The 24682-nt window shown below is 37.7% G+C and overlaps 1 protein-coding gene across 12 annotated transcripts in view; it reads right to left on the reverse strand.

Moving 5' to 3' along the window:
• TTLL5 (tubulin tyrosine ligase like 5) overlaps nucleotides 1-24682 on the reverse strand; it is a 151484-nt gene that overhangs the window by 113771 nt on the left and 13031 nt on the right. For 11 of the 12 annotated variants that reach the window (XR_005557723.1, XR_005557724.1, XM_039351677.1 and 8 more), the window contains 5 exons: nucleotides 22919-22988; nucleotides 22559-22643; nucleotides 8519-8620; nucleotides 8209-8300; nucleotides 5376-5483 (listed from right to left, as the gene is read on the reverse strand). Coding sequence is in view for 10 of the 12 variants with exons in the window: in XM_039351677.1 (XP_039207611.1) it covers nucleotides 5376-5483; nucleotides 8209-8300; nucleotides 8519-8620; nucleotides 22559-22643; nucleotides 22919-22988 (457 nt within the window). In the remaining 2 variants the exon portion in view is untranslated. The remainder of the gene's footprint in view (nucleotides 1-5375; nucleotides 5484-8208; nucleotides 8301-8518; nucleotides 8621-22558; nucleotides 22644-22918; nucleotides 22989-24682) is intronic. The other variant, XM_039351679.1, reaches the window with a different exon arrangement.

Consider the following 24682-nt stretch of genomic DNA (forward strand, 5'->3'; position numbering starts at 1 on the left):
TTTGGCTCTTTTATTTAGTTATTTGGCTGGGAAATGTGTTTTTTTCTAAATATAATTGTATTATTAATATTGCATTTTAACTCTTGTTAGCCACTCAGACTCTCATTGATAAGATGGGTGACCATATAAATAGATATAAATTTAAAAAATGAAAAGTGTGAGATTGCATACTTTAATTTTTAGATTATATGGTTTTAAGTAGATGTTATGGGAGGTCATCCTTTTCTAATCTGGTCTCTAATTGTGCAGGACTTCACCTTGCACCATCACAGCCATAATCAAACTGAAAAAGATTACCCTATGTATAGTATTTCTTTGGAAAATATACATAAACTCTGTAGAGTTTGTGCAAATTATATTAAAAAATCATATAATGGTTATGGAAGCTAGTGCTTAGCAAGCTATTCAGCTATTCACATATAGAGAAATATGCCATCAAACCAAGACATTTGAAATATTCTAGATAATCAGTTACGTATGAGTGCAAGCAAGCCAGCTAGACTACTGTTCTTCATGTTCTAGTATGAATAAACTGGTTTATCAACCAGACTGATCATTGGCTTCCCAATGTGCTAGGATACTGGTGGGCTTCTAAATGCTGCTTAAGTTAGATAATATAGTCAATGGTGAGATGTTGTGAGAATTACAGTTCAGAGCCATTTTGTAGGGCCACAAGCGTATAACTTTCCATGCCTACAATCTACAATCTACGGAAAAATCAAAATAGCAACTACAAATGGAGATATTTCTAGAGCTGTGGTGTCACAGTGATTAGAATACAGTATTCTAACTCTGCATTCCCATTGCCAGGAGTTCCCCTCTGATCAGCTCAAGGTTGACTCAGCCTTCCATCCTTCCGAGGTTGGTAAAATGAGGACCCAGATTGTTGGGTGCAATATGCTGATTCTGTGAACTGCTTGGGGAGGGCCAAAAAGCACTATGAAACTGTATATACATCTAAGTCAGTGGTTCTCAACCTTTTTAATGCCGTGACCCCCAACCGGTCGTAAGTCGAGGACTACCTAACCGCTCGTAAGTCGAGGACTTTCCCTGCCCGGGAGCGCCGTGCATGCGTGGTGCCGCCCCCTGCACTGGCCGAGGCGTAGCTGGCAAGCAGCAGAGACGGCGCAGGCCGACCACCGGCTGGGCCACCAGCTGGCCCAGCCCAAGGGAGGTAAGGCACCCGCCGGGCCCCACATGCGCCAGTAACCCTCCCTGCGCCCGCCGGCCTCCCACCTCCCACCCCTGGCCCTCTTTTACTTACATTTTTAGTAGTTGCTCAGCAGGGAGGGGTGGAAGCTTCCAGACAACTCGCCTTCGCTGCAGACAACTTGCAGCACCGTTTGCAGAATGGGACTTTTGGCAGGCTCAGCAGGGAAGAGACAGCCTGGACAATTCCTATTGGCTTTTGAAAGCCAATAGAATTAGACTCTATTCAAGACAGTCTATTCTATTGGCTTTCAAAAGCCAATAGAATAAAAGGGAGTAGCACAGCAAAGGAAAAGGGGGAAAAATGGCGGACTGTGTTGTTTGGCGACCCCCGTGAAATGGTCGTTCGACCCCAAATGGCGTCCTGACCCACAGGTTGAGAACCGCTGATCTAAGTGCTATTGTTATTCTGATTCTAAGAATTATGCCACCTCACAGAGGTTTTCCTCATTCTTGTTTCCTCAAACCATAAGATTTATTCTACTGTTCTCTTTAAGATTCTAAACAAGCTTCCGTTGCTTAATTTATCTCTCTTTAAACCCTAAGTTCCTTGCTAATTTTTCCCATACCCCACCATTTTTTCGCATTGGAAAACAACAACTCATGCTCTAATTAAAAATCACATCAGCTATTGCAAGAGACATGCAGTTTTCTACTCTAAAGATATAATTAACAAATGGATAATAGGATCCAATGGCCAAACATATACCTTTAATAGCCTTGACACAGTGTTTAGTCCTTCTCTTACTAAATCCTATTTCTTCATGATTCTACTCAGTCTACTGCCCCTAGTAGCTACATTTAATATAACTGATATTACTGCACTATTAATGTAATGCTATCAAGGATGTCAATTGTAAGATGAATATCATAAAATATCATTTATCGTACTAGGTCTGGCCAGCTTTAATATTAATTCTTGATAAGACCAAAGTCATAAAAAGCTTTTAGCCTGCATTTTCTAATTTTACAGCTTCCATCCTGTATTGTATATACAGCTGGAGGAAACAGTAGGTGACTACCAAAGGAAAACCTTTAGGGCACTACTAGAAAGCAAGTGAAGGCATTCACTGGTACTAACCATTGGAGTCGTTTCCATCTTCCTTGGCAGAGAAGTCTCAATTCTTTGCCAACATGTATCTCTAAAGCTCTTATATCAAAGCTTTGCTTAATGTAAGCTCTATCACTACATGATACAATCAAGAAAAATACAAGTTTAGCAAAAAAAAAAAAAAAACACTCACCAACATGAGCATATTTCAGCTTATACATACATGGGGAAAATATCCATATCGACCCCATTTACGTGGTTGATCAAAAATCTGAGGATTATCTAACAAGTATTTTGTATGCCCATTCAATGGAATTGTAAGAAGAGCCTACTTCCTATACAGCTATTTGAAAAAAAGGAGCCTGCCCTTGCCAAATGAGGCTAATTTTGAGAACAAAACCTCATAAATTGTGCAAGTTACCATCCAATATCTGTTGCTTTGGCATTATTGTAAAAGGTATTATCATCAATCATCCTGCACAAACTGGTTTTATGAAAGGGCATCAGGCCACTGAAAACATTAGATTATTTGTAGATATCTAAGCAAGTAGTGGAGGAAGTAAACATTTAAAAATATTACACTGATGTTCAATTATATTCCTAAAACTTGTCTATTTGTCAAGAGCGTCCTGGATGGGGACAGTCAAAGGGCCATATGGCCTATGGGCCATAAGATACCCAGGTCTGGATTAGACAATATACTTCTATGTTCTCAAGATTCTTATTTAAAAAACTGAGTTGTATTAATTTGTATAAAGACATAACTATTACATTCTATTTAGAAAATTAGACAAAATCATTTTTTCTTCTTTCACCCTTTTCACGTCTGTAGTTCTATTTAGATTTTATATATAGTTTTGTTTGAATTGTATTTAAAGTTTTTTTAATTATCACTAGTTTTAGGAATATTGACAACTATTATTTAAAAACAATAATTACAATTCCAAAACCCCAGACCTTGCCTTCCATGAGCTCTAACTAAAGTTCATTTTAGTCCTTTTTCCATTACAAGGACTAGTATTTCAGGACATTTATGAATTACAAATTTAGGGAATATTTCCATTCATAGCTTCTCAACTACATAAGTGGTTAAATACAGCCAGACAGTAACAAGGTCCAGATGCTTCATGAAGTTTAACAGAGAGGACTACACGTATTTTATTCCATACCATCAACTTTTATATTCCTGTTAAGATTCAGGCAAGCTCCTTAGTCTTAGGGAGTTCTTTGCATATGATGTCAGAAACAGTTTATCCTGGGTCAAAATGTAGAATGTTTCATACATTATGAAGTATATTAAAAAAATGTTTCCAAACCAGCTAAACGACCAAACATACGGGAAGATATAATTACATAAATGAGGGCAGGATGTTTTGTAAAGCAAATCATATATATGAGTATGAATAATGGTGTCCATCATTTTGGAAATAATTCATAGCACAGGAAAAGTAATTCTTCATATACAGTTAAAAACCTTGGCTTAAATAGGCTACTTAAGGATACAGGTGTTTTAAAACCTGTAAATTAAATTATGATTTCTGTCAATATATCCTTGCATATTTGACTTAAATTGCATTATATATAGTAAAACCTCCTTTTAACAAATGTTCAGTTTTAAATGAACAAATGTGTTTTTAAAGCTGAATAAATGGTTTGCTCCTGTGAGCATGAAAACCAAGAAGGGATACAATGTCCCAGTCTGTCTCACATCTTTATTACATAAGAATTGTATTGTACATTACAATTTAAATATTGTAAAAAAAAATTCTATACAGGAGAAAATATTGATAGATGGAACTTAAACTATTGGAATAGGGAGTCTTATAAAGAATCTAAACACTGACACACCTTATCTTTCAAAATGCTACAGTGCCAAATTATTCACTGCAACAAAAAGACTCTACGTTCAGAATACAAACAAATCCTCCTTTATGCAATGTGTAATATACAAGATTTAATTCTACAGAACCTGCAATAGTCACTAGCTGACTCAATTTTCAAAATGAATAAATAATTTTGGACAGTAGCCAAAGCTGAAAACTGAATTTTTTTTCAGTCAAAAACGGTGTGCTTGATTGTAAACAAAAAAAGAACTATCTTGCTTCCCACCTTCCAGGAATGTATGGTTATGTAGTACACTAAGAGAAACAGAATACCAAATTTATCCTTAATGAAATCCAGCTGGACATTCTGGTTTTATGTTTAACATTTGTACAGTATATTAAGGTCAGGGGTTGGCATGCTTTAGCTGAATCTGACCAAGTACCTATTTGTAAGCATATCGTACTATCAGGTCTTGTCCCAATCTCTTACTGCATTTGTGAAATGAATTGTATGGACAAAAGCAACTTCCTTTCTATTGTCCATTTTCAACTTCAGGGGCATCTAAAGATTCTGTAGTCTCCAAGAAGACATCTTGCTTCCAGTACCAACTCTGGACAGGTTATATAAAGGCTTGTTTTAGCTCTAAATGCCCACCAGCACAGAAACATCTCCCAATCCCCACCACCACCACCACCTAACAAAAAATATTAGAAGCAGGCAAGCCCTATTGGATGGGTGTTCCCAAATGCAGTGTCATAGCAGGTATACAATTCTCACAAGTACAGTTCTTAACAATCTTCTCTTCCCAGTTCAGAATCAGAAAGGAAAGGCAATGATTTGCTCTGGCCTTGTGGGGAAACAAATTTTAAGCATCTTCTCAATATTGGAGCTGGAATGGTAAGAAGGGTCCTGTGCATTCCCTGAAGTTCTTGGGACAGGAAAAAAGGATCAGGATCATTATTTTCATCAAAGACTACATGAGTGACAATGATCATGATCATGATCAAAACTGTCAAATGCCAATACACTGTACTGTAAGGAGACAAACCAAAAAACCTACAACCATTCACAATTCCATTTAGAAGACCTAAGCAAGGGTTGTTGACTCCAGAGTGCATCTCTCCTCTGCAAGTTCCAGAATAATGGCAATGCAGAGATGAGTCTTCATTGAGGAGGTGCCAATTCTGTGGAATGACATCCCCTAAGTGATACAAACTGATTATATTATGTTGTGTACCAATATATTCCCTGAATGTGACAAACAGAAAATGTAAAAATAAAGATGATTTACCAAAGCAAACACCACGGTGTGGGACAAAGGCTTTACAGGCTGCTGCAATAGCCAATTCAGCTGAAATTACTGTCTTAATTATCAGATCCTCCACGCTGGCCATCAAAACTAAGATAAAAATGGGAAAGAAAACAAGAGCAATAATCTTAAGTCAAGAACTGTTAACCTACAATATTTTAACAGTAAAAACAAAATTTAGTTTCAGATGCAAAATGATGTCCCCTGATCTTTACAACCACACATTTAATCCTTTTGTTGGATGAATTTGGCATACGTTGCATGTGTTTTGGTGATATTTGTCTGACTTTTCCATCTTATTTATTCCTTTTATTGTACTTATTTACTTATTCCATTTGTAGTTCAGTTTTTATATTGTAAGCTGACCAAAATTGGTTTGAGTCAGGTGGTGCCAAAATCAAAACAAATAAACAAATTTGGAACTCTTTTTATTGATTTGAAATATTTTGTACATCTCATATAATTTTTATTTAAAAGATTCTGAAATGGTTTATAGAAATAAAAATAACATATTCACCTTCATGTTTGTTCCCAAAGTCTCTTCATGAAAAATATTCCACAAGTTAACCTTCTAACTTTTTCCAACTGTCACCAGTTAGCCATGCTTGGGATTTTGCTCTATATTTTACTATACCATGTCCATCAGTGATCCTGAACATTTATTAAAGGAAAGTATGACCCCAGATGACTGCCAGGAGAAAATTTTCTATGACAGTTTCTTTATGACGCTGCATAGTAAAGGAAGGAAACATTGAGCGCCTTGGGTCTATTTGGGCTTTTGAGCTCTATCAGTTGGAGCAAGTTGTCAAAAAAAAGGGGTGGTAGTGTAATACAAGAGACTTTCCTTTTCAATAAGAATCAAAATATCTTTGAGAACATGCCTACAAAAATTGATTTCATAATCAGAAACAAACTTACGGTATTCATATAAAAAACACTTCTGGTCCTCTCTACAATGATCTTATTTACAACAAAGAGAAATATATTTCTTGCTATTCCTGAATTATCCACGTTCAGAAACTCTCATAGATATACTGAAGGTCCTCCAAAGTTATCTTTGGTTTAAGATCAAATACCCATCTTTCAGTCTTATGACATTCTTGCCCACATAGATATCACAGAAACTGAATCTTTAACATTCTCTTTCATAGAGTCCAACCCCCCTGCTCAGGTATAGGGTTACCTGCCTGGTAACCTAGAGGACTTGATGACCTCCAAGGTCCCTTCCAACTTTATTATATTATTATTATTATTATTATTATTATTATTATTATGGATCATCGCACAGCCAGATGTTCAGACTGGATTTGGCATTTTGTCTACCTATCGAGTCCTTACCCAGGACCTGGGATAGGCAGATGTGGATGTTTGATGGTATTACAGATATCGTCGCAGGATGGAAGCAGTTCCTAATAAGGCCGCCTTTTGCAATTGACTAATAGCGAATTTGTCAATACCAATGGTGTTCAAGTGGTGCTCCAGTTGTTTTGGGATTGCACCCAAGGAGCCTATGACTATTGGTACTACCCTTGCTTGCTTTTGCCACAGTCTTTCTATTTCTATTTGTAGGTCTTTGTATTTTGTTATCTTCTCCAGTTCTTTCTCGTCTATTCTGCTGTCTCCAGGCACTGCCACGTCCACTATCCAGACTTTTTTGTCTTTCTTATCGACAATTGTTAAGTTTGGGGTGTTATGTTGCAGGTGCTTGTCTGTTTGAATTCTGAAGTCTCAGAGCAGTTTAATTTTATCATTTTCTATGACTTTCTCTATTTTATGATCCCACCAGTTTTTGCTTACAGGCAAATGATATTTTTTGCAGATCTTCCAATGCACCTTTGTTGCTACTTTGTCATGCCGCTGCTTGTAGTCAGTCTGGGTGATCTTCTTGCAACAGCTTACCAGGTGGTCCACTGTTTCTTCAGCTTCTTTGCATAGGCGGCACTTACTGTCTGTGTCATTATTATTATTATTATTATTATACATTTCCATTTCATATGAGTTCACGAGCATGTTTAAATTTTTTCATCTTAATTAAATGGTCTCAAGTAGACATACAGTTAATTCCATACTTAAATGTGCCAACGAAAGTCACATTGATAAATAATTTTTTAAAAAGATAATGAACAAGGACATATTTTGCCAGACAAGTCTTCTGTCACCACTGATAACACTGAATGCCTCAAACTAACTATTTCAAAGACAGGTTGAAATTTCAATTGTCAATTAACCATGCTATCAGTAGGCCAATCAAAGAGGATAAGATCTCCTACAGAATATAAAATTCTTAAATGAAAGGCATTCACTAAAGAAGTCACTGTTCAAAGGAAAGTGCTATTACAAAAGACAATTCCAATTCCAAAGAGAAACACACAGCAAAGAAAAATAAGAACATATCAAAAAGACATATTCAGAGAAAAATAAGATAAGAGATTATAGCCCAGAAGTAGTACAGTAGTCAAAGTAGAGAAGAAGAACTGTTAGGAACAGTTTCAGACAATTAGATAATTAAATCTACTAATATTTATGAAGAACAGCCAGTTTGAGACAATAGTTAAGGTACTAGGGTAGAAACTGGGAGTCTATACATTCTAGTCCCATCTTAGGTACAAAGACCAACTGGGTGACTTTGAACCAGTCACTCTCAGCCCTAGGAAGCAAGCAATGGCAAACTACTTTTGAAAATGTTACTAAGAAAACTGTAGAGATTTGTCTAGGTAGGTGCCAAGGGTCAACACTGACTCAAAAGAGGAAAAAAATTAAAATGAAAAGGTGTTCTAAAGATGATTCAAGGAAATAGTAATAGATATCTGCTCACCAGTTGTATCTTTTCCTTCTTGTTTCAGGTATCTCAGCATTGCACTCATACTCCATTTGTTTCCATAATCCTCCACTTCAGGATCATCACAACTAAAACATAAGAAATACCTTTTATCCTGATCACCTGTGATGGAATTCTACCTCCAAAGTCTGCTTGGTTAATTCATATTTTCATATATTATTTGACTGCACTTAATAACTGCTTCAAGACACTTTTGTTTTAACACAATATAAAAAAAATTAAATAAATATAGAAACCAATATTTATTTCCAATTCAAGCTCAAGATCTCTTAAGAAATCTAAGTACCTGACATAGTCACCACTCTTCTTGTTGACACTATAATTTGTAAGATGCATGAATTGGTTTTTAATATTCTTTGATCCCTGGTCATATCTCACAGTTGCAAACCTACAAAACAAAAATGGACATAACAATCTTTAATGAAAATAAAACTAACCAATTTTTTCAACTGATGTTTCTGAGTTAGCTTCAAAGGTAGCCTGATTTAAACTTGCTGAAGTAATCTACACATGAAGTGACAAGATCATAAATCACATTTGTCAGGGTATTCTGGTCCAAAAAAGCCTACAATTGGTGAGTAAGCTGAAGCAGAGGTCCCTTCTGGGTCAAACATGACAGAATCAAAATTGGAACCAAAATGAAGCCAATCCAATCACCAACAAATAGAAGCTCCACCTTGAAGGGATTTAATATGACTATAGGATGTCTCTAACCCAGGCAAATCAAACTCGCAATGTCATGTGACATCGTGCCACATATCGGGACTTTTTCCCCATTGCCGGCAATGGGGTGGGTGCGGTTTCAGCGTGACACATCCGGCCCAGAGGCTGGCAGTTTGACATGCCTGCTCTAACCAGTGTAGTAATTGGTTAAAGTACTAAAGTAGGAGTTGGGAGGCTCAGGTTTTAACCCTCCCTTTGGTATGAAAATCAGCTAGGTGACCTTAGGCCAGTCACTTCCTCTTAATTCAGATCAGCATCAGACTCTACAACAAGTCAGTTGAAAAACAACAACCCACATCATACATCAATAGCTTCACTGGAAGAACTGCAGAGAAAGCAATGCAAGCAGAACCTGTAACCAAGTGGGACAAACATTAATTACTACTACTACTACTACAATAGGCGTAGTAACAATAGAAATTAAAATTCAAGAAGGGATTCCTTGAAACAAAGATAGTGACTGCTTTCTATTACTTGAAGCAATAAGGCCATCTGTAAGTTCTCATTCTCAGAGTATTTAACAGCATTAAAATTTACTGCATTATATTACAATCCTTCCCCTTAGCATGAAACAAGAAAAGGTTTATGCAGTACCATATATTCAGTTAAATATATATACAGTAAGTGGAACCTGAAAACACACTTGCAACAACTATTCTCTTTTTTGCTGCCTCTTCTCCTCTACTAAGCCAGAATGCTTTGTTTGCAGCCTTATTAAAGTAACAAACATAGATTCCAGAATCAAGAGAAAACAGAAATTTTTATTCTGCTCAGTCACAGGCCAGGATTACTATTGAGTCACTCTTTTATGCTTGTATTGCATTCTTATCTCAATGTAGGAAATATTTCAAAATCACTTTTAACAGTTAAACCCAATGAGTATGAACAGATTATAAATGAATGACAGATTGTAAAGTTTATTGGGGCACTAGAACATTATTCCAGTAACTGAATGGCTCAAAGTAATAACATACTACTGCAAAATAAACTCTTTCCAGGATCTGGAAGTTTCCAAATCAATTCCAAATCCTTTCTCCAATTTTGAATTCCGCCCCACCCCCACCCAACTATCATTCCAGCTTCCTTCCTTTCTCTTTTTAACCCATCAATCAAGGCTGTTTTTACATCTTCACAGTAAACCTGACACTCTGATCTTGGAGACCAACAGTTGCAGCCAGTTTAATCCTAAAGCAATTAATCTGCATTAGAAAGAAGTACAAAGGATTGTGGCTCAAAACGGATACATTTGCTATTAAAAAAAAAAAAAACAGCGTTGATCATGGACCCTGTTGCCATTTCCCCACTTCCTAAATTATCTCTGTTCCCAAAAATATCAAGGGCCTGCCAGGCAAGGGTTACTGTGAGAAGGACTGGACTGCTGCAACAGACTCTGGCCACAATACAGCCTATGAGGTAATCTGAATTCCTTGGCTCACAGTAAGTACCTGAATTCTTTAAAAACCACAGGAATCCACAGAGAAAGGTAAATATCTCCACGGAGCCAGTGTTAATTAACAAGCAGGGTAACGAAAGGAGAGGGCAGGAGGAGGCTCAAGAAACAGGAAAGCCCAGTGTCAGAAATGACAAGACGCTGCTGCTTGCTCCTTCATTTCAGAATGTGAATGATTGGGCGGCCACATCCATTTTCCACCCACCCTCTTTCCTTCTCTGGGCCCCTCAGAAGCACATTTGGTTTTCTGCTCAACCCGCTGTACTTCCACAAACAGCTCTGTGTTTTCTCTAGCTTACCGCTAGCTTAACTGCAAGTGTTTGCTCAAAAGATACTAGGCCCCAAATTGCCACCTCTTTAAAACTTTTTCTTAATAGATGAAATTTTCTCCTGATTCCAAACAAAGAAAAGTTGATTTTAAGCCTGAAAATAATCAGCCTTGTGCCTGACTGCCCCCTGCTGGGATATTATTTTTGTATAAAGCTTGCATGGCCTTCAAAGCAAACGCTGAGTAGGCTGATTGCAACTAAATAATTATGTAACAAAGCAATAATAACACCCACTTTCCAAACATAGATATTTACAAGATATGTCCATGTCCAAATTTTATATGATTTTATCTGCCTTTACAAAATTGAAACCGGAAGGTCCAAGAGTATGCTAAAATATTCATATAAAATTGCATTTCTCAGGATCAGGATAAAACCAACTACTAGATGGCAAGAAAAGGTTTAATGTATCTTTTTGTTGCCATCAAACGATCATCTGCATTTCTGCAGCAAAACTGTCGTAGCTCTCTGAAATTATCTACTTTAATGTCAACTTTTGTAGAGGATGTAGGGACAAAACAACATTTTCACAAATTAACCTCTTGCTTTATATTATCAGATCTTATTTCTAAAAGACAAAGACAATGTATGAAACCTTCAAATTATTTCACCTAAGTGAATAATATGTGGCAGAATTAGTTCACAGATACTTTTTAAATTCAGAACAATAACATTATTATCTTTCCTTTCCGGTTTACACTGGTTTATGAGTCTCATAAGCATATATGTCTGAAAGAAAGAGCAATATTTGTATAGTATGGGAGTGATTTGTGAAGTGCCTACATAAATGCATAGACCAGTGGTGGCGAACCTGTGGCACGCGTGGCACGCAGAGCCATCCCTGTGGGCACACACGCCATTGCTGGGCTCCTCCCCCTCCCCCTCTCCACACATGCACAGTCCGGGAACAGCTGCAAGAGCTGGGTGGGGTGAGGGAACCTAAAAGGAGAAGTTTTGGTGGGAGAGTGAGTGAAATCAGAGCCGCCATCTCCCTTCCGCAGTGCAGCCCCATCGGCATGAGCGGAGATAGCGCCGGGACGGCCAGAAAGGAGCGGGTCTTGTCTACAGGGTGGTGGCTCTGATGGGGGTGGCGGTGGCTACTCTGAGCCCCTTGACTGACCAACCACACAGAGAAGCAGGAGGAGGCGGCGGCGATCCCTGCATCGCCAAGCCTGGCCAGCCGCAGATCTGGAAGCAAAGCTGTGCCGACCATCCTCTGGTGAGGGCAGTGGTGGGGGAAGGTGAGCTGTGGCACACACCCTCCCTTCCCCGCCCGGAGGCGCACGCAGGACAATGTGTGGCAGCAGTGGCAAAGAGTGCCCGCATGCCAGATCCTGCCTTCCCCCGTCGCCGCCGCCAGCGTGAGGATGGTCGGCAGAGCTTCGCTTCCGGATCTGCTACCTGACACTATCAGCCCCCACACACAGAGGCCAATGAGTGCATGGGGGCCGACAGTGTCTGTCAGCAGCCACAGCATGCTGGCTGTCCTGCATAATGGCGGACTGGCCACAGAGCCCCATCAGTGCGGGCGGAAATCACTGCAGGATAGCCGGAAGGAAGCCTTTGCCCGGCCTGTGCGCATCCACTCAACGGATCTGATGGGGGTGGCTTCTGCTGCTGCTCTGACCGGTCAGCCCTGTAGGGAAGCAGGAGGAGGTGGAGGGGCAGCCGGGGGTCTGGAGCCACCTCGGCTGCTCACTAGCAGCCCGACGAGGCAGCAGATTCACGTATCAGCTGCCCCTTCTGCTTCCCTGCAGGGCTGACCTGCCCCCACCAGCGTGAGGATGATCGGCACAGCTATGCTTCCAGATCTGCGGCTGGCTGGGCTTGGCAATGTAGGGATTGCCACCACTACCTGCTTCTCTGTGTGGTTGGCCAGTCAAGGGGCTCAGAGCAGCAGCTGCCACCCCCATCAGAGCCACGTGTAGACAGGACCTGCACTAGGTGAGGGCTCCTTCCCGGCCGTCCTGGGGCTGTCTCCGCTCACGCTGATGGGGCTGCCATGATGCAGGAGGATGTGGCTGCTGACAGACACTGGTGGCCCCCATGCGCTCGCTGGCCTCTGTGTGTGTGGGGGGGAGCTGATGGTGTCAGGCAGCAGCTGCTCCAGCCCCTGCCTTGCCCTGCCCTGTGGCAATTGGCACACCCGCCCTGCCTTGCCTCGCCTCACCCCACAGGATGAGCCTCCGGTCCACCGCCCCACCCACTAGAGACCCCCTGAATCTCCCAACCCTGCCCGCCCCCACAAGCGTCCCCCCCACAAGCATCATCGAGGTGGCCACACCCACTGTGGCCATGCCCACCCAGTCGGCTGTGATCACCGAGGCCACACCCACCCAGTCGGCCATCTCGATAAATAAATGGGTTTTGGGTTGCGGTTTGGGCACTCAGTCTCTAAAAGGTTCGCCATCACTGGCATAGACTATAGGAAGAACATAGAAAGAACTAAGAGAAAGAAAGGCAGGAAGGTACGTGTAATTTAGCAGGCATTACTAAAACCTGCCATGATAAAATTCATGAGCAGAAGGCAAAGACTGAAGGGTACAAATGGAACAGGTCAGATGTGAAGGAAGAGTAGCATTATATCTGAAGGAAATGCATGGATATACTAAGATGCAAGCATGAGAATCCATGTGTCAGGAGCATTTGGGTAAGAACTGAAATAATAGAAAACAACAATAGAAATGTGAGGCATACTACATCCTGCCAGGAGTGGCAGAACATCTGGATAATACTCTTCTGGTCCAGATCATATAATTTTTCAGGGATAAAACATATTGTTATATTGGGAGACTACCTGGGTATCTATTAATAGACAAACTCAGCCAAGACTGCAAGATCCCAAAAATGCCTGCTGTTTCATTTTTCAGAAGATTTAAAAAAGAAACAAGAGAGTCAGCTGGTTGAAAAGTAAAAAGAAATGGGTACCTTAGGAAGATGTAATCATATAATCTTGAAATTCAAAATATTATAGAAACAGAAACTAAAATATAGTTGTACATACACACTAGTTGAGCCAGTTTCAACAAACTTAGAAAAGAACTAGGCAGAATCCCATTGGCAGAAATCCTCAAGTCAAAGGAAGGACAGAGGTGTTCAGAAGTTCTAAAAAATAAGATACTGGATGAACAATCATAAATCATTATAATGAGGAAAAATTATTTGGGGGAAAGTTTGGAAACCAATGTGGATGCTTAGAGAATTCGGACTGAGCCAAGTTAAAAGGGAAATATACAGGAAATAAAGATAATGTAATCACCAACAAAGTCTACCAAGAAGTTGCTATAACCTAAAGAAAGTAAATCAAAAAGGTTAAAGCCCCAAAGGAATTTAAGCTCACAAGTAAAGCTAAAAGCAAGAAAAACTGGGTTTTTTTGGCCACGACATTATAACAGAAAAAGGAAAGATAAGTCCACAGTTTGAAAAAGCTGAGGTAAGGACAAAGGCATAATTCCTCAACAAGTACCTTGAGTTTTCTCCTCAAAGGGGGACAGAATGCAAATCGACTGAAGCAAAACAACCATCACAGGAGAAACCAGTAACCCAAGATAAATAAAGAAATGGCTAGAAAGCACCTTGCTAACGAACAGGTTACATTTGCAGGACCATAACAATTAAACCCAAGAGTCTTAAACTTCCAAATATCACCCCAAAACTTCTATTATGGTTTTTGAGAAATTATGAACACAATCTATAATTAAAGATTAAAGAAAGACAAACGGCAAGCATTCCTATCATCAAAAGGGACAAAAAAAAGGACCTGGATAACTATAGACCAGTGGTGGCGAACCTATGGCACGCAGGCCAGAGGTGGCATTCAGAGCTCTCTCTGTGGGCATGCGCACTGTCGCTCCAAATCCGCCTCCCCCCACGGCCCCACCAGCAGCCCTCCCGGAGAGTCGCCCCCGAGCACAGCCTGCTAGGAGCAGTGTAGGACATGGCAGCCAGGCAGCAGGGACAAGACTCCGCCCTTGCGCCCCATCGCGCGCAGATGCTGCTGTGGGGTGTGGGTGAAGGGCGTGGTCACCATGGTGGGTGGGGATGGAATGGGCGGAGCGGGGAGGGCGGAGCAGGAGTGGTTTTGGGGCACTCGATCTCTAAAAGGTTCGCCATCACTGCTATAGACTGCTCAGGTTGAAGCTGCTACTAGGTAAAACTCTGAAACTAATTATTAAGCAGTCGGTTTGTGACCATACAAAAAATAACCCATTACTTGGCAGAAGTCATCAAGGGTTTATCATTGCAAATCAACTGGATTTCTTTTTTTTTGCAAAGTGAACAGTTTAATGTAAGGTAATGGACATAGCATATGCTGAATTCAGCAGAGCGCTAGACAAGGTCTTCCATGAAATACTAATAGCAAAGATAACAACATGTGGGCTGGTTTGTGTTATCAAAACTGAATGAAGCATCATAAGAAATATCAATGACTCCACATCAAGCTGGAGGGAAGTATCAAATGGCATACCATTGGGATCCATTCTTGGCTCTATACTACATATTATAACTATGAATGGTAAGTTAGAAAATTTTACGTATGATATAAACATAGGGAGGAAAGCCAATTTCCTAGAGAAGATTTTCAGAATTCAGGAGGAAGTTTGTTCCTACAACCTGAAACAGAGAACATAAAACAGTAAGATAAATTTCAACAGGAACAAATGCAACTTCCTACATTTAGACAGGAAAAACAAAGCTATGTGTGAGGAAGTTTCTAAATTAGAGACAGTCAGTCAATCAGATAGACAGATGATAGAAAAATAGACAGGATGGAACTTCCGGTGGTTAAAGCGGTGGAGATGGCGGCTACTTTGTAGCCGTCCTCCTGAGACGGTGTCAGATCCGCGGAGCACAGCGTTCATCAGCTGGCCCGCGGCTCGCAATCCCCTTCCCGGGCGAAGGGAAGGGGTAGAGATCGCATGAATAGAGGTAGAACCTCTTAACCCTCCCTGGATTTTTATTTTAGGGGGGTAGAAAGAGTGCTCCCTCGGAGTTCATTGCCTTCTCCGCCTCTCAGCTGTCTTTGTTTCTTCGGAAACAAAGCGAAACGCCGCTACCATCTCCGTATTTAAAGTAACCGTGAGTAATCTTAAACCGGACAGAACTGTTTAAAGGATTTTATTTATAGTTTAGTTTTATTTTATTTTTTTTTAGTTTATTTAGTTTATTTAGCATGTGTTGATTTTTTCTTATTTTTTGAGCTTTCTCTTTTTTTTTCCGGGCGGAAAAGTGAGAGTGAAAGTAAAATGGCGTTTTGAAAGTTTTTTTTTCTTTTGAAAGACGGACTGGCTAAACTGTTGTTTAATACTGCTTTTCTTTATCTTTTGGGAGCTTTTAAATTGATTCCATTTTATCCTATTTTACCTTATCTCTAACTTTTGGACTATTTATTTTTTTATTGGTATTTTTATGAAGAAAGAAAGATAAATTGAAATGGCTTCAAAACGACAACCAGCTACTACAGCTCCTAAGGTAACTTCTTCTCCTGCCACTTCTACTGTGCAACAACAACTTAAAATAATACCCTCAGTGCAGCAACCTAAAACTACTCCACCCTCACCTCCCCCATCTGGCACATCAGCACAAGACATTAAAGAAATAATGGTAAGTGCTGTGTCACAGTTTAGGGAGGAAATGAAGCAACTTTTGGAACAGAATAAATCTGAAAGCAAGGAAGAAATGAAGAAAGAGATGAAGGAGCTTTTAGAACAGAATAATACTATATTGAGGGATGATATACTTCTAGCTTTATCTGGAGTGGCCTCAGTGGTTGTGAAGCTGGACTCTAGAGTGGAGGAAATTGAAGAAACAGTAGAACTTTTGGACTATAAATTCCAAGATATGGAGAAAAAAGTGGAAACTTCACAAGATGATATTCTTATGTTCCAGTATAGACAGATGGAATATGCTTTGAGAATAAGGGGCCTGAAAGAAGATAAAACTCAAGATCTGATGGAAATGGTGATTAATGACTTGGCTGTTATTTTGAATATAGACAAAGATGAGTTACGTGGGGAAGTGGAAAGAATTTATAGAGTTAATTCTTGGATTGCAAAACAGAGGAATCTGCCTAGAGATGTGGTGATATATTTTGCTAAGAAGTCCTTGCGAAATCAGATTCTGCAAATTTTTTACAATAAAAGATTCCAGATTGCTGCTCAAGATATTATTATTTTAAAGGAAATTCCACCTAAAATTTTAAGAAGCAGAAAAGATTTTTCTTTTCTAGTAAATGAACTTAAAGCAAGACAAATGCCATTTAGATGGGAGATTCCGATGGGCATTGTTTTGAGCCATGCGGGGACACGTTATAGACTTAACACAGTTGCTAAAGCTAAGGAATTTTATAAAACGGTCCTGGGTGCAGGCTCACCTTTGCCCATGATGCACAAAGTTCTGAGTGATAAAGAGATGGAACAGAAATCTGAAGATACAGGTGCGATGACTGCTGGACAGGTGGTATGGATGTCTCAAGTAGAGGTTAAAGAACAGAGAATGACCCGTGCAGCACACAAACGTAAAGAAAAAGAACAACAGAAAAAAGAAAAAGAAATCAAAGAATCTACTCAGCAAATTGTTTCAGTGCCGGTGGGAGGAGCAAGACCCAAAAGCTCTGCAACATATTCTTCAGTAGCAGAATTTGAGGGGATCTTCTCCAGGCTTAAGGCCAAGGGAGATGGCAAAGCTCCTGACCTGGAATGTTAATGGATTAAATATTCCTCAAAAGAGAAAAAAAATCTACCATTATTTGAAACAACACAACAATGATGTTATCTGTTTGCAAGAAACTCATATTACATCTAAAGACCAAAAATACTTAAACAATCCTCGTTTGGGATCTCATTTTGTATCTCCCGCCCCTGGGAAAAAAGGGGGTGTGGTAATTTATGTTAAACAGAACTTATCTGCTACCCTGTTAGAATCAGATCCTCATGGAAGATATGTTATGCTTGAACTTGGTTTATATGGCAAGAAAATTCTTATTGTGGGGTTGTATGCACCAAACCAGCAACAGGAGCAATTCTATAGGTTGCTACATCAGAAAATAACTTTGTTAGACTATAGATCTGTGATTTTAATGGGAGACTGGAATGGTGTCTTAGACATACAAAAGGACAAAAAAGGCTCTTCTACCTTTTTTAAACAGGCTAAACTACCTAAAGCCTTTTTTGACATGAAAGAAGATTGGGAATTGAGGGACTATTGGCGTGAACGCAACCTAGAAGAAAGGGATTTTACCTTCTTCTCAGATAGACACCAATCTTTTTCAAGAATTGATTTCTTTTTGATTACAACAGACTTATACAACAGGGTGAAGAATGTAAAAATTTTTCCTAGGATATTGTCTGACCATAGTCCAGTATGGATGGAACTGTTTGCTGAGAAAGAAGACAGGAGATCCTGGAGGGTGAATGAGAATTTATTCAAACAAGAAAAAAATGTTCATAAATTAAAGGAATGTTTAAAGGTATATTTTGCTTTAAATATGAATAAGGGAACATCAATGTCAATGGTGTGGGATGCAAGTAAAGCTTTTATGCGTGGTATTTTGATAAAAATGAATAACCTGCATAGACAGAAACAGACTCAGAAACGTAAAGACTTAGAAGAGATTAAATTAAAAGAGAAACTTTTAATTTCAAATCCTTCAGATGAAAAGGTGAAAGGAGCTTTAAAACTGTTAAAAACACAATTTAACATGTTGATGGCTGATCAAGCTGCAACCAATTTATTATTTATGAAACAACATATATTTTGTAATGCTAATAAACCAGGGAGATGGCTGGCTTATCAGTTAAGAAAGAAACAGAAACAGAGGAATATAGATAAAATAAATTATAATGGTAAATTGTTTTATCAGAAAGAATTGATTAAGAAATCCTTTTTAGAATACTATCAAAAATTATACAAGAGTGCCAATATTCAAACTACAGATATAAACAATTATTTAGGTAAAGTTAACTTTCCTAAATTAACAGAAGATCAGGAAAAAGAGATTAATGGCTTAATTACTAAAGAAGAAATTGTTACAGTTATTAAACAATTGAAATTGGGCAAAGCGCCGGGTACGGATGGGTTGACATCTATCTATTACAAAACTTTAGTAGAAGAGATGACTCAACCATTGTGTGAATTGTTTAATAATTTATTACAGGGTTTAGAGATCCCTCCATCTTGGCGTAATGCATTTATATCATTGATTCCAAAAGATAATCAAGATCTTACATTGCCTAAAAATTATAGGCCTATATCTCTTTTAAACGTGGATTATAAAATTTTTGCAAAAATTTTAGCTAATAGGTTTATGGGGATCTTGCAGAAGTTGATACATAAGGATCAATCGGGTTTTATAACTGGAAGGTATATGAAAAATAATGTTAGACAAATTATTAACTTATTAGAGTATCTAGAAAAGAATAACCAAGTCTCTGCAGGCCTGATATTTTTGGATGCTGAAAAAGCCTTTGACCAAGTGAATTGGCAGTTTATGTTATGTTTAATTAAGGAGATGAATTTTGGACAAAATATATTACAAGTATTATCTAATATATATCAAAAACAGACTGCTCAACTTATTGTAAATGGGGGTTTGTCAGAGGCTTTTGTAATAGAAAAAGGAACAAGACAGGGATGCCCGTTATCTCCGTTATTGTTTGTTTTAACATTGGAAATTTTGTTGATTAAAATTCGGGAGTCTCAAGAAATAAAAGGAATAGAAATTAATAAAAAAGAATATAAATTAAGAGCCTTCGCAGATGACTTGGTTGTTACTTTGTCTCAACCTACCAGTTCGGTGGTAAAATTATTACAATTGATTCAACAATATGGATGTGTTTCTGGTTTTAAAATTAATAATAATAAGACCAAAATATTAGCTAAAAATATGACTAATGGTGATAAACAGGTTTTAGTTAACTTAACAGATTTTGAAATTGTTGATAAGGTAAAATATTTGGGGGTCACATTATCTGCTTCTAATGCAAAACTGTATAAAAATAATTATGAAAAGCTGTGGATGGAGGTACAGAAGGATTTAAAAAACTGGAACAATTTACAGTTATCCCTTATGGGTAGAATTGCAGTTATCAAAATGAATGTCCTGCCAAAGTTTATTTTTTTGTTTCAAATGTTACCTATTTTAAAGAATGAACGTAATTTAGATGAATGGCAAAAAGGTATTAATAAATTTGTTTGGGCAGGGAAAAAACCAAGGGTGAAACTTAAAATAATGCAAGATTTTCGTGAGAGAGGTGGACTCAAGGTACCAAATATGAAATTGTATTATGATGCTGTAGTATTAACATTGATCAGCGACTGGGTGAATTTAACAAATATAGAAATACTTCATTTGGAAGGTTGGGACTTACTTTTTGGATGGCATGCCTATTTAATATTTAATAAAAAAGTGGATTGGGTTTTCAAGTCTCATATTATAAGAATCTCTTTGCTTAGAGTGTGGAGAAAGTATTATAAAAGTGACTTCAAAATACCATTATGGGCTATACCTCGGCATGCCATAGAAGGCATAAGGAAAGGGGTTAATATGGATATGGTCTCTTATGCACAGTTACTTAGATGGGATGGCCAAGATTGGCAGTTAAAATCTTTGGAAGAATTAACGCATGAAAATTTAACTTATTCATGGTTCCAATACAGACAAATAGTGGACAGATGGAAGATGGATTGTAAAATGGGCTGGCTTAGAGAAGATGAAGCTCTTTTAAAACAAGTAAGAGATCAAAGGCCAACCCATATTAAGAGAGTTTATGGGGTTTTAGTGGAATTGGACTCAGAACCTGAATTAGTTAAAGATTGTATGATTAAATGGGCACAGAATATTGGTGAAACGATTTCAATGGATACTGGGAACTTATTTGGATAAGAAATGTTAAATTCACACAAGCGCAAAATTTAAGAGAGAATTTTTATAAGATGTTTTATAGATGGCACCTTGATCCAAAGAAAATGTCCATTATGTACCCTAATCTGCAGCCGAAATGCTGGAGATGTGGACATTTGGATGCTACCTATTATCATACTTGGTGGACGTGTAAGCATATAAAAGCTTTTTGGATTAAGATATGGTGGAATATCCAAAGAATTTTTAAACGGAGGGTAAAATTTACTCCGCAATTATTTTTACTAGGTATTGTTACTGATTGTGATGCTAAGGAGGTTATATTGATGTTAAATTTGATTACAGCCGCTAGGCTGTTAATAGGGCAATATTGGAAGAAGGAATCCTTGCCTACTTTGCAAGAGTGGTTTCACAAAGTTTCGTATCTGGCAGAAATGGCAAAGATTTCGGCTTTTTTAAAGGAGCAATCTCAAGAGAAATTCTTTGCAGTATGGGAAAAATGGATAAATTTCATACAATATAATTTGGATATGGAAAAATATCATTTAGCTTTTTTATAACTTGTAATGATTGTTTTTTCCTTCTTTCTTTCTTCCTTTTTTCTTTACGTATTATTACTTATATATTTTTTTATATATATATGTTCTATTTTTCGACTATTTTTTTTTCTCTCTCTCTCTTTTCTTTTTCCTTTTTTTTTCTCTTTTTCTTAGTATATATTATTCATTTTAAAGCTTATGTTATGCATATTATTATTATATATATTATTATATATATTATTATTATGATCTTTATTATTTTTATTAATTATCTTATAAATTGTAAACGTTATTTTTTAAAATTTGTTAAATAATCCTATATTCAGTTCTGGGAAGTCGGGGGGGGAGGGTGGGGTGGTTTGGGAGGGGGGGGATGTTTATTTGTAAAATTTTGAAAAATTTCAATAAAAAAAAAAAAAAAGAAAAATAGACAGGATGGTAAGAAAAGAGGAGGGAAATCATCCTTGACAGCACTACATTTTAAAAGATTACAGACATTTTGGACTATTAGAAACTGAATATTCAAATATGCTGCTATACAAGTATAATATCAAGATCAAGAGAAGTCATCATTATCCTCTATTCTGCACTGCACAGACCACGTCCAGAACATTGTGTCTTGATTGAAGGGGTCCATTTTAGAAAAGAAGTATGTCCAGAAAACAGTAATCAAGAAGATAAGGATTCCAAAAAGAACAACTTATGAAGAACAGCTGAAAGTACTGCAAATGTTTAGCTAGGATAAAAGGTGGCAGGAAGACATGAAAGCTAAAAGGCTATCTTGATACCTAAAAGGGTATCATGTAGAAGATGGGACAAAACTGTTAGAGTGGGTTCTATATGACAAGAATCAATTGTTCTAAGTGACAAGGAGGCAAATTTTGATCAGGAAAACATTCTTTATTTTAAGAGTTGTCTAACAATGGAGTAGACTGCCTTGGAATAGAGATGCTTAAACAGAAGCTAGACATCCATTTGTCTAAGATGTGAAAATAGAGACCACTTATTCTCCAGGATCCCTTCCAATTCTTACTTTTATAATTCTATAAAATTTAGGAAATGCAAAAATGTCAACAAGCAAAGAGTCTTTAAAATTTGCTACTGTTACCAGAAACCAAGGGCAGGAAAATATTTCATATATTATTACATATATTCAAAATTTCTCCACCACTACTTGAAGACCAGTAGCTCAGCATTTAAACAGTTAAATTCTCTGAGATGAAGGTAGAAAACTTAATAACTTAAAGTAAGAGGGACTAACTTATTTAGAAGTTATTCTTCATAATTTTCAAAAGTTCAGAAGAACTATAAGATCAACCAGTCTCTTACTGTTCCTAATGTATACATAAAAAGAAAGCTTATGACCGCAAATTCACATGGTAAGGCATTCAGCTTATATACCATAAGACGCAAAATCAAGACTTACCGAGCCAAACCTTCCTCATAGAGATAGATGACAAGAGGATCATAGGATGTCACCAAAACATAAAGCCGCACATCAAATTTGAAGTCTAAAAAAAGGCCCAACCATAATTAGTTGCTAGAAATTATTCAGAACGTTGAATCTACTTAAGGACAGAGTATAGAATTAGATATTTTCAAGGACCATCTAACGGTCAAGTATCAGTGAATAGAAATATTTCCTGAGCTTGGATAACAATTATACAGCATTTACTACAATAACAAAATAGAAAACACAACTGCTTTCTTATGGTTCATTAATTCACTCTCAATTATCTTCAAATTTCTGGGGGGAAAAAAAGCCTAAATTTTAATATTAACTCACCATCTATTAGAAGTGGGTTGTTGATGTAACGGGAAACCAGGATGTTTTCCTCAAGGGAAATTTGATTTGGCTACAGAATGAGATAGACAGAACAATGGAATGAAGAACTGAAAAGTTGAATGCTGATTTCACTAAGTTACTTTGTCCATTACCTTTCAATGAATATTGATTGGGTTAATAAACTTCATGGTGAATCCTAATATTTTCTTTTTTTAAAAAAAAAATATTTTCTACACCAAACAGGGGAATTGCAGTATTGTTCTTAAAGTGCAGAAACATCCAAGATATCATGCACAGCCTTATAATATAGACGAAAAGGATGGGCCCATTCTTCACTGGCAAAACAGTTTTGACTAGCCTCATCATACATAGACTGATATGGATCCAAATTAATGTAATATATTCTAGAGAAGTTGCACGTATAATATGCATAAACTTCAGATTATATATGAAAAACATCTTAGAACAACAGCTTCCTTCCTTCCTTCCTTCCTTCCTTCCTTCCTTCCTTCCTTCCTTCCTTCCTTCCTTCCTTCCTTCCTTCCTTCCTTCCTTCACCTTTGAGTCAGTGTTAACTCCTGGCAATTGCCTGAACTAATCCATGCAGTACTGTTGACAAGATTTCAGAAGTCTTTTGCCATTATCTTCTTCCTAGGGCTATGTGTGTGCGACTGGCCCAAAGTCATTCAGCTAACTTTGTGAAATATATATATGTGGTTCTAATGGCAATAAGAAAAAGTTGGATCAAGTATTATTTTCTATTGCAGCAGCCATCATTCCAAGAATCATGTGCAACAATAGGTCAAGTTAACTGTAGTTAGAGAAGTTTGTTTTTTAGCAAGTATGACATACATACACAAAACATTCCCTAATTACAGAAAATTAAGTAAGCATCCCTTAAGAATGTTTGAGCGTGCTCCCTACATGGAACAAATATGACATATTTGTGAATTTAGCAATCCTTGATGGAAAATGGTTTGAGAGCTTTTTCCAGGTTCTGACCTTTTGTTCACATATTACTTTTTCTTGAAGCAGATCTTGTCCAGCTTTGGAAAGATTTGCTTCATTCACTTGGCCAGCAGTTCTTTAATTCCATGGGAAACAGCCAGGCTGAGAACAGACAAGGCAAACTGACCCCTTCTAGATGAGATGGGAGGGAGAGGGAAGATGAAAATTTTCACTATCTGAAAGTAATGACTCACAATCAGGTTTTGTGTTATACCCATTCCAAGAACACCTATATGACTAGCTTTAGGATAGATACACAATGTAACTCTTTTTTTTTTCTTTTTAGTTGTGTGAAAGAGTCTTACTGGAGTTATAGTTACTTTAATATATTATTTACCTAAATCCACCACAATGTTCTTATGTAGTTGAATTTATTTTGCAAAATACTACCTTATCAGAATAATTAAAGAAACCAGCTGCTTATTCCATACCATTTATAAGATATATAACTTCCAAAGTATCTTTAGTCATCAATCCACAAAGTGAGGCTGCACAAACTTTATATGTGAATGCAACCATCTCAGCATAACTTTAACTTTTTCTTAAAAGTTTTTCTCTTACTCACTGAATACTTCCCAGAGTATGTTTTCATGAATTTCTGATATAATACACCTATACATTAAAAATATTCGCATGCTGGCCTCATTTTCAGCTTCTATTTTATATACTGACTTCTTTGGAATGTAAAAGTGAAATGGTCTGGTTCCCACATCACATAAAGCCATAATATGAGTTATTTGCTTTTAGCTTAGTGTA

This window comes from Crotalus tigris, unplaced genomic scaffold (genome assembly GCF_016545835.1).
Source record: "Crotalus tigris isolate CLP2741 ecotype Arizona unplaced genomic scaffold, ASM1654583v1 scf7180000018371.15429387391:27106975, whole genome shotgun sequence".
In the NCBI taxonomy this organism is placed as follows: domain Eukaryota; kingdom Metazoa; phylum Chordata; class Lepidosauria; order Squamata; family Viperidae; genus Crotalus; species Crotalus tigris.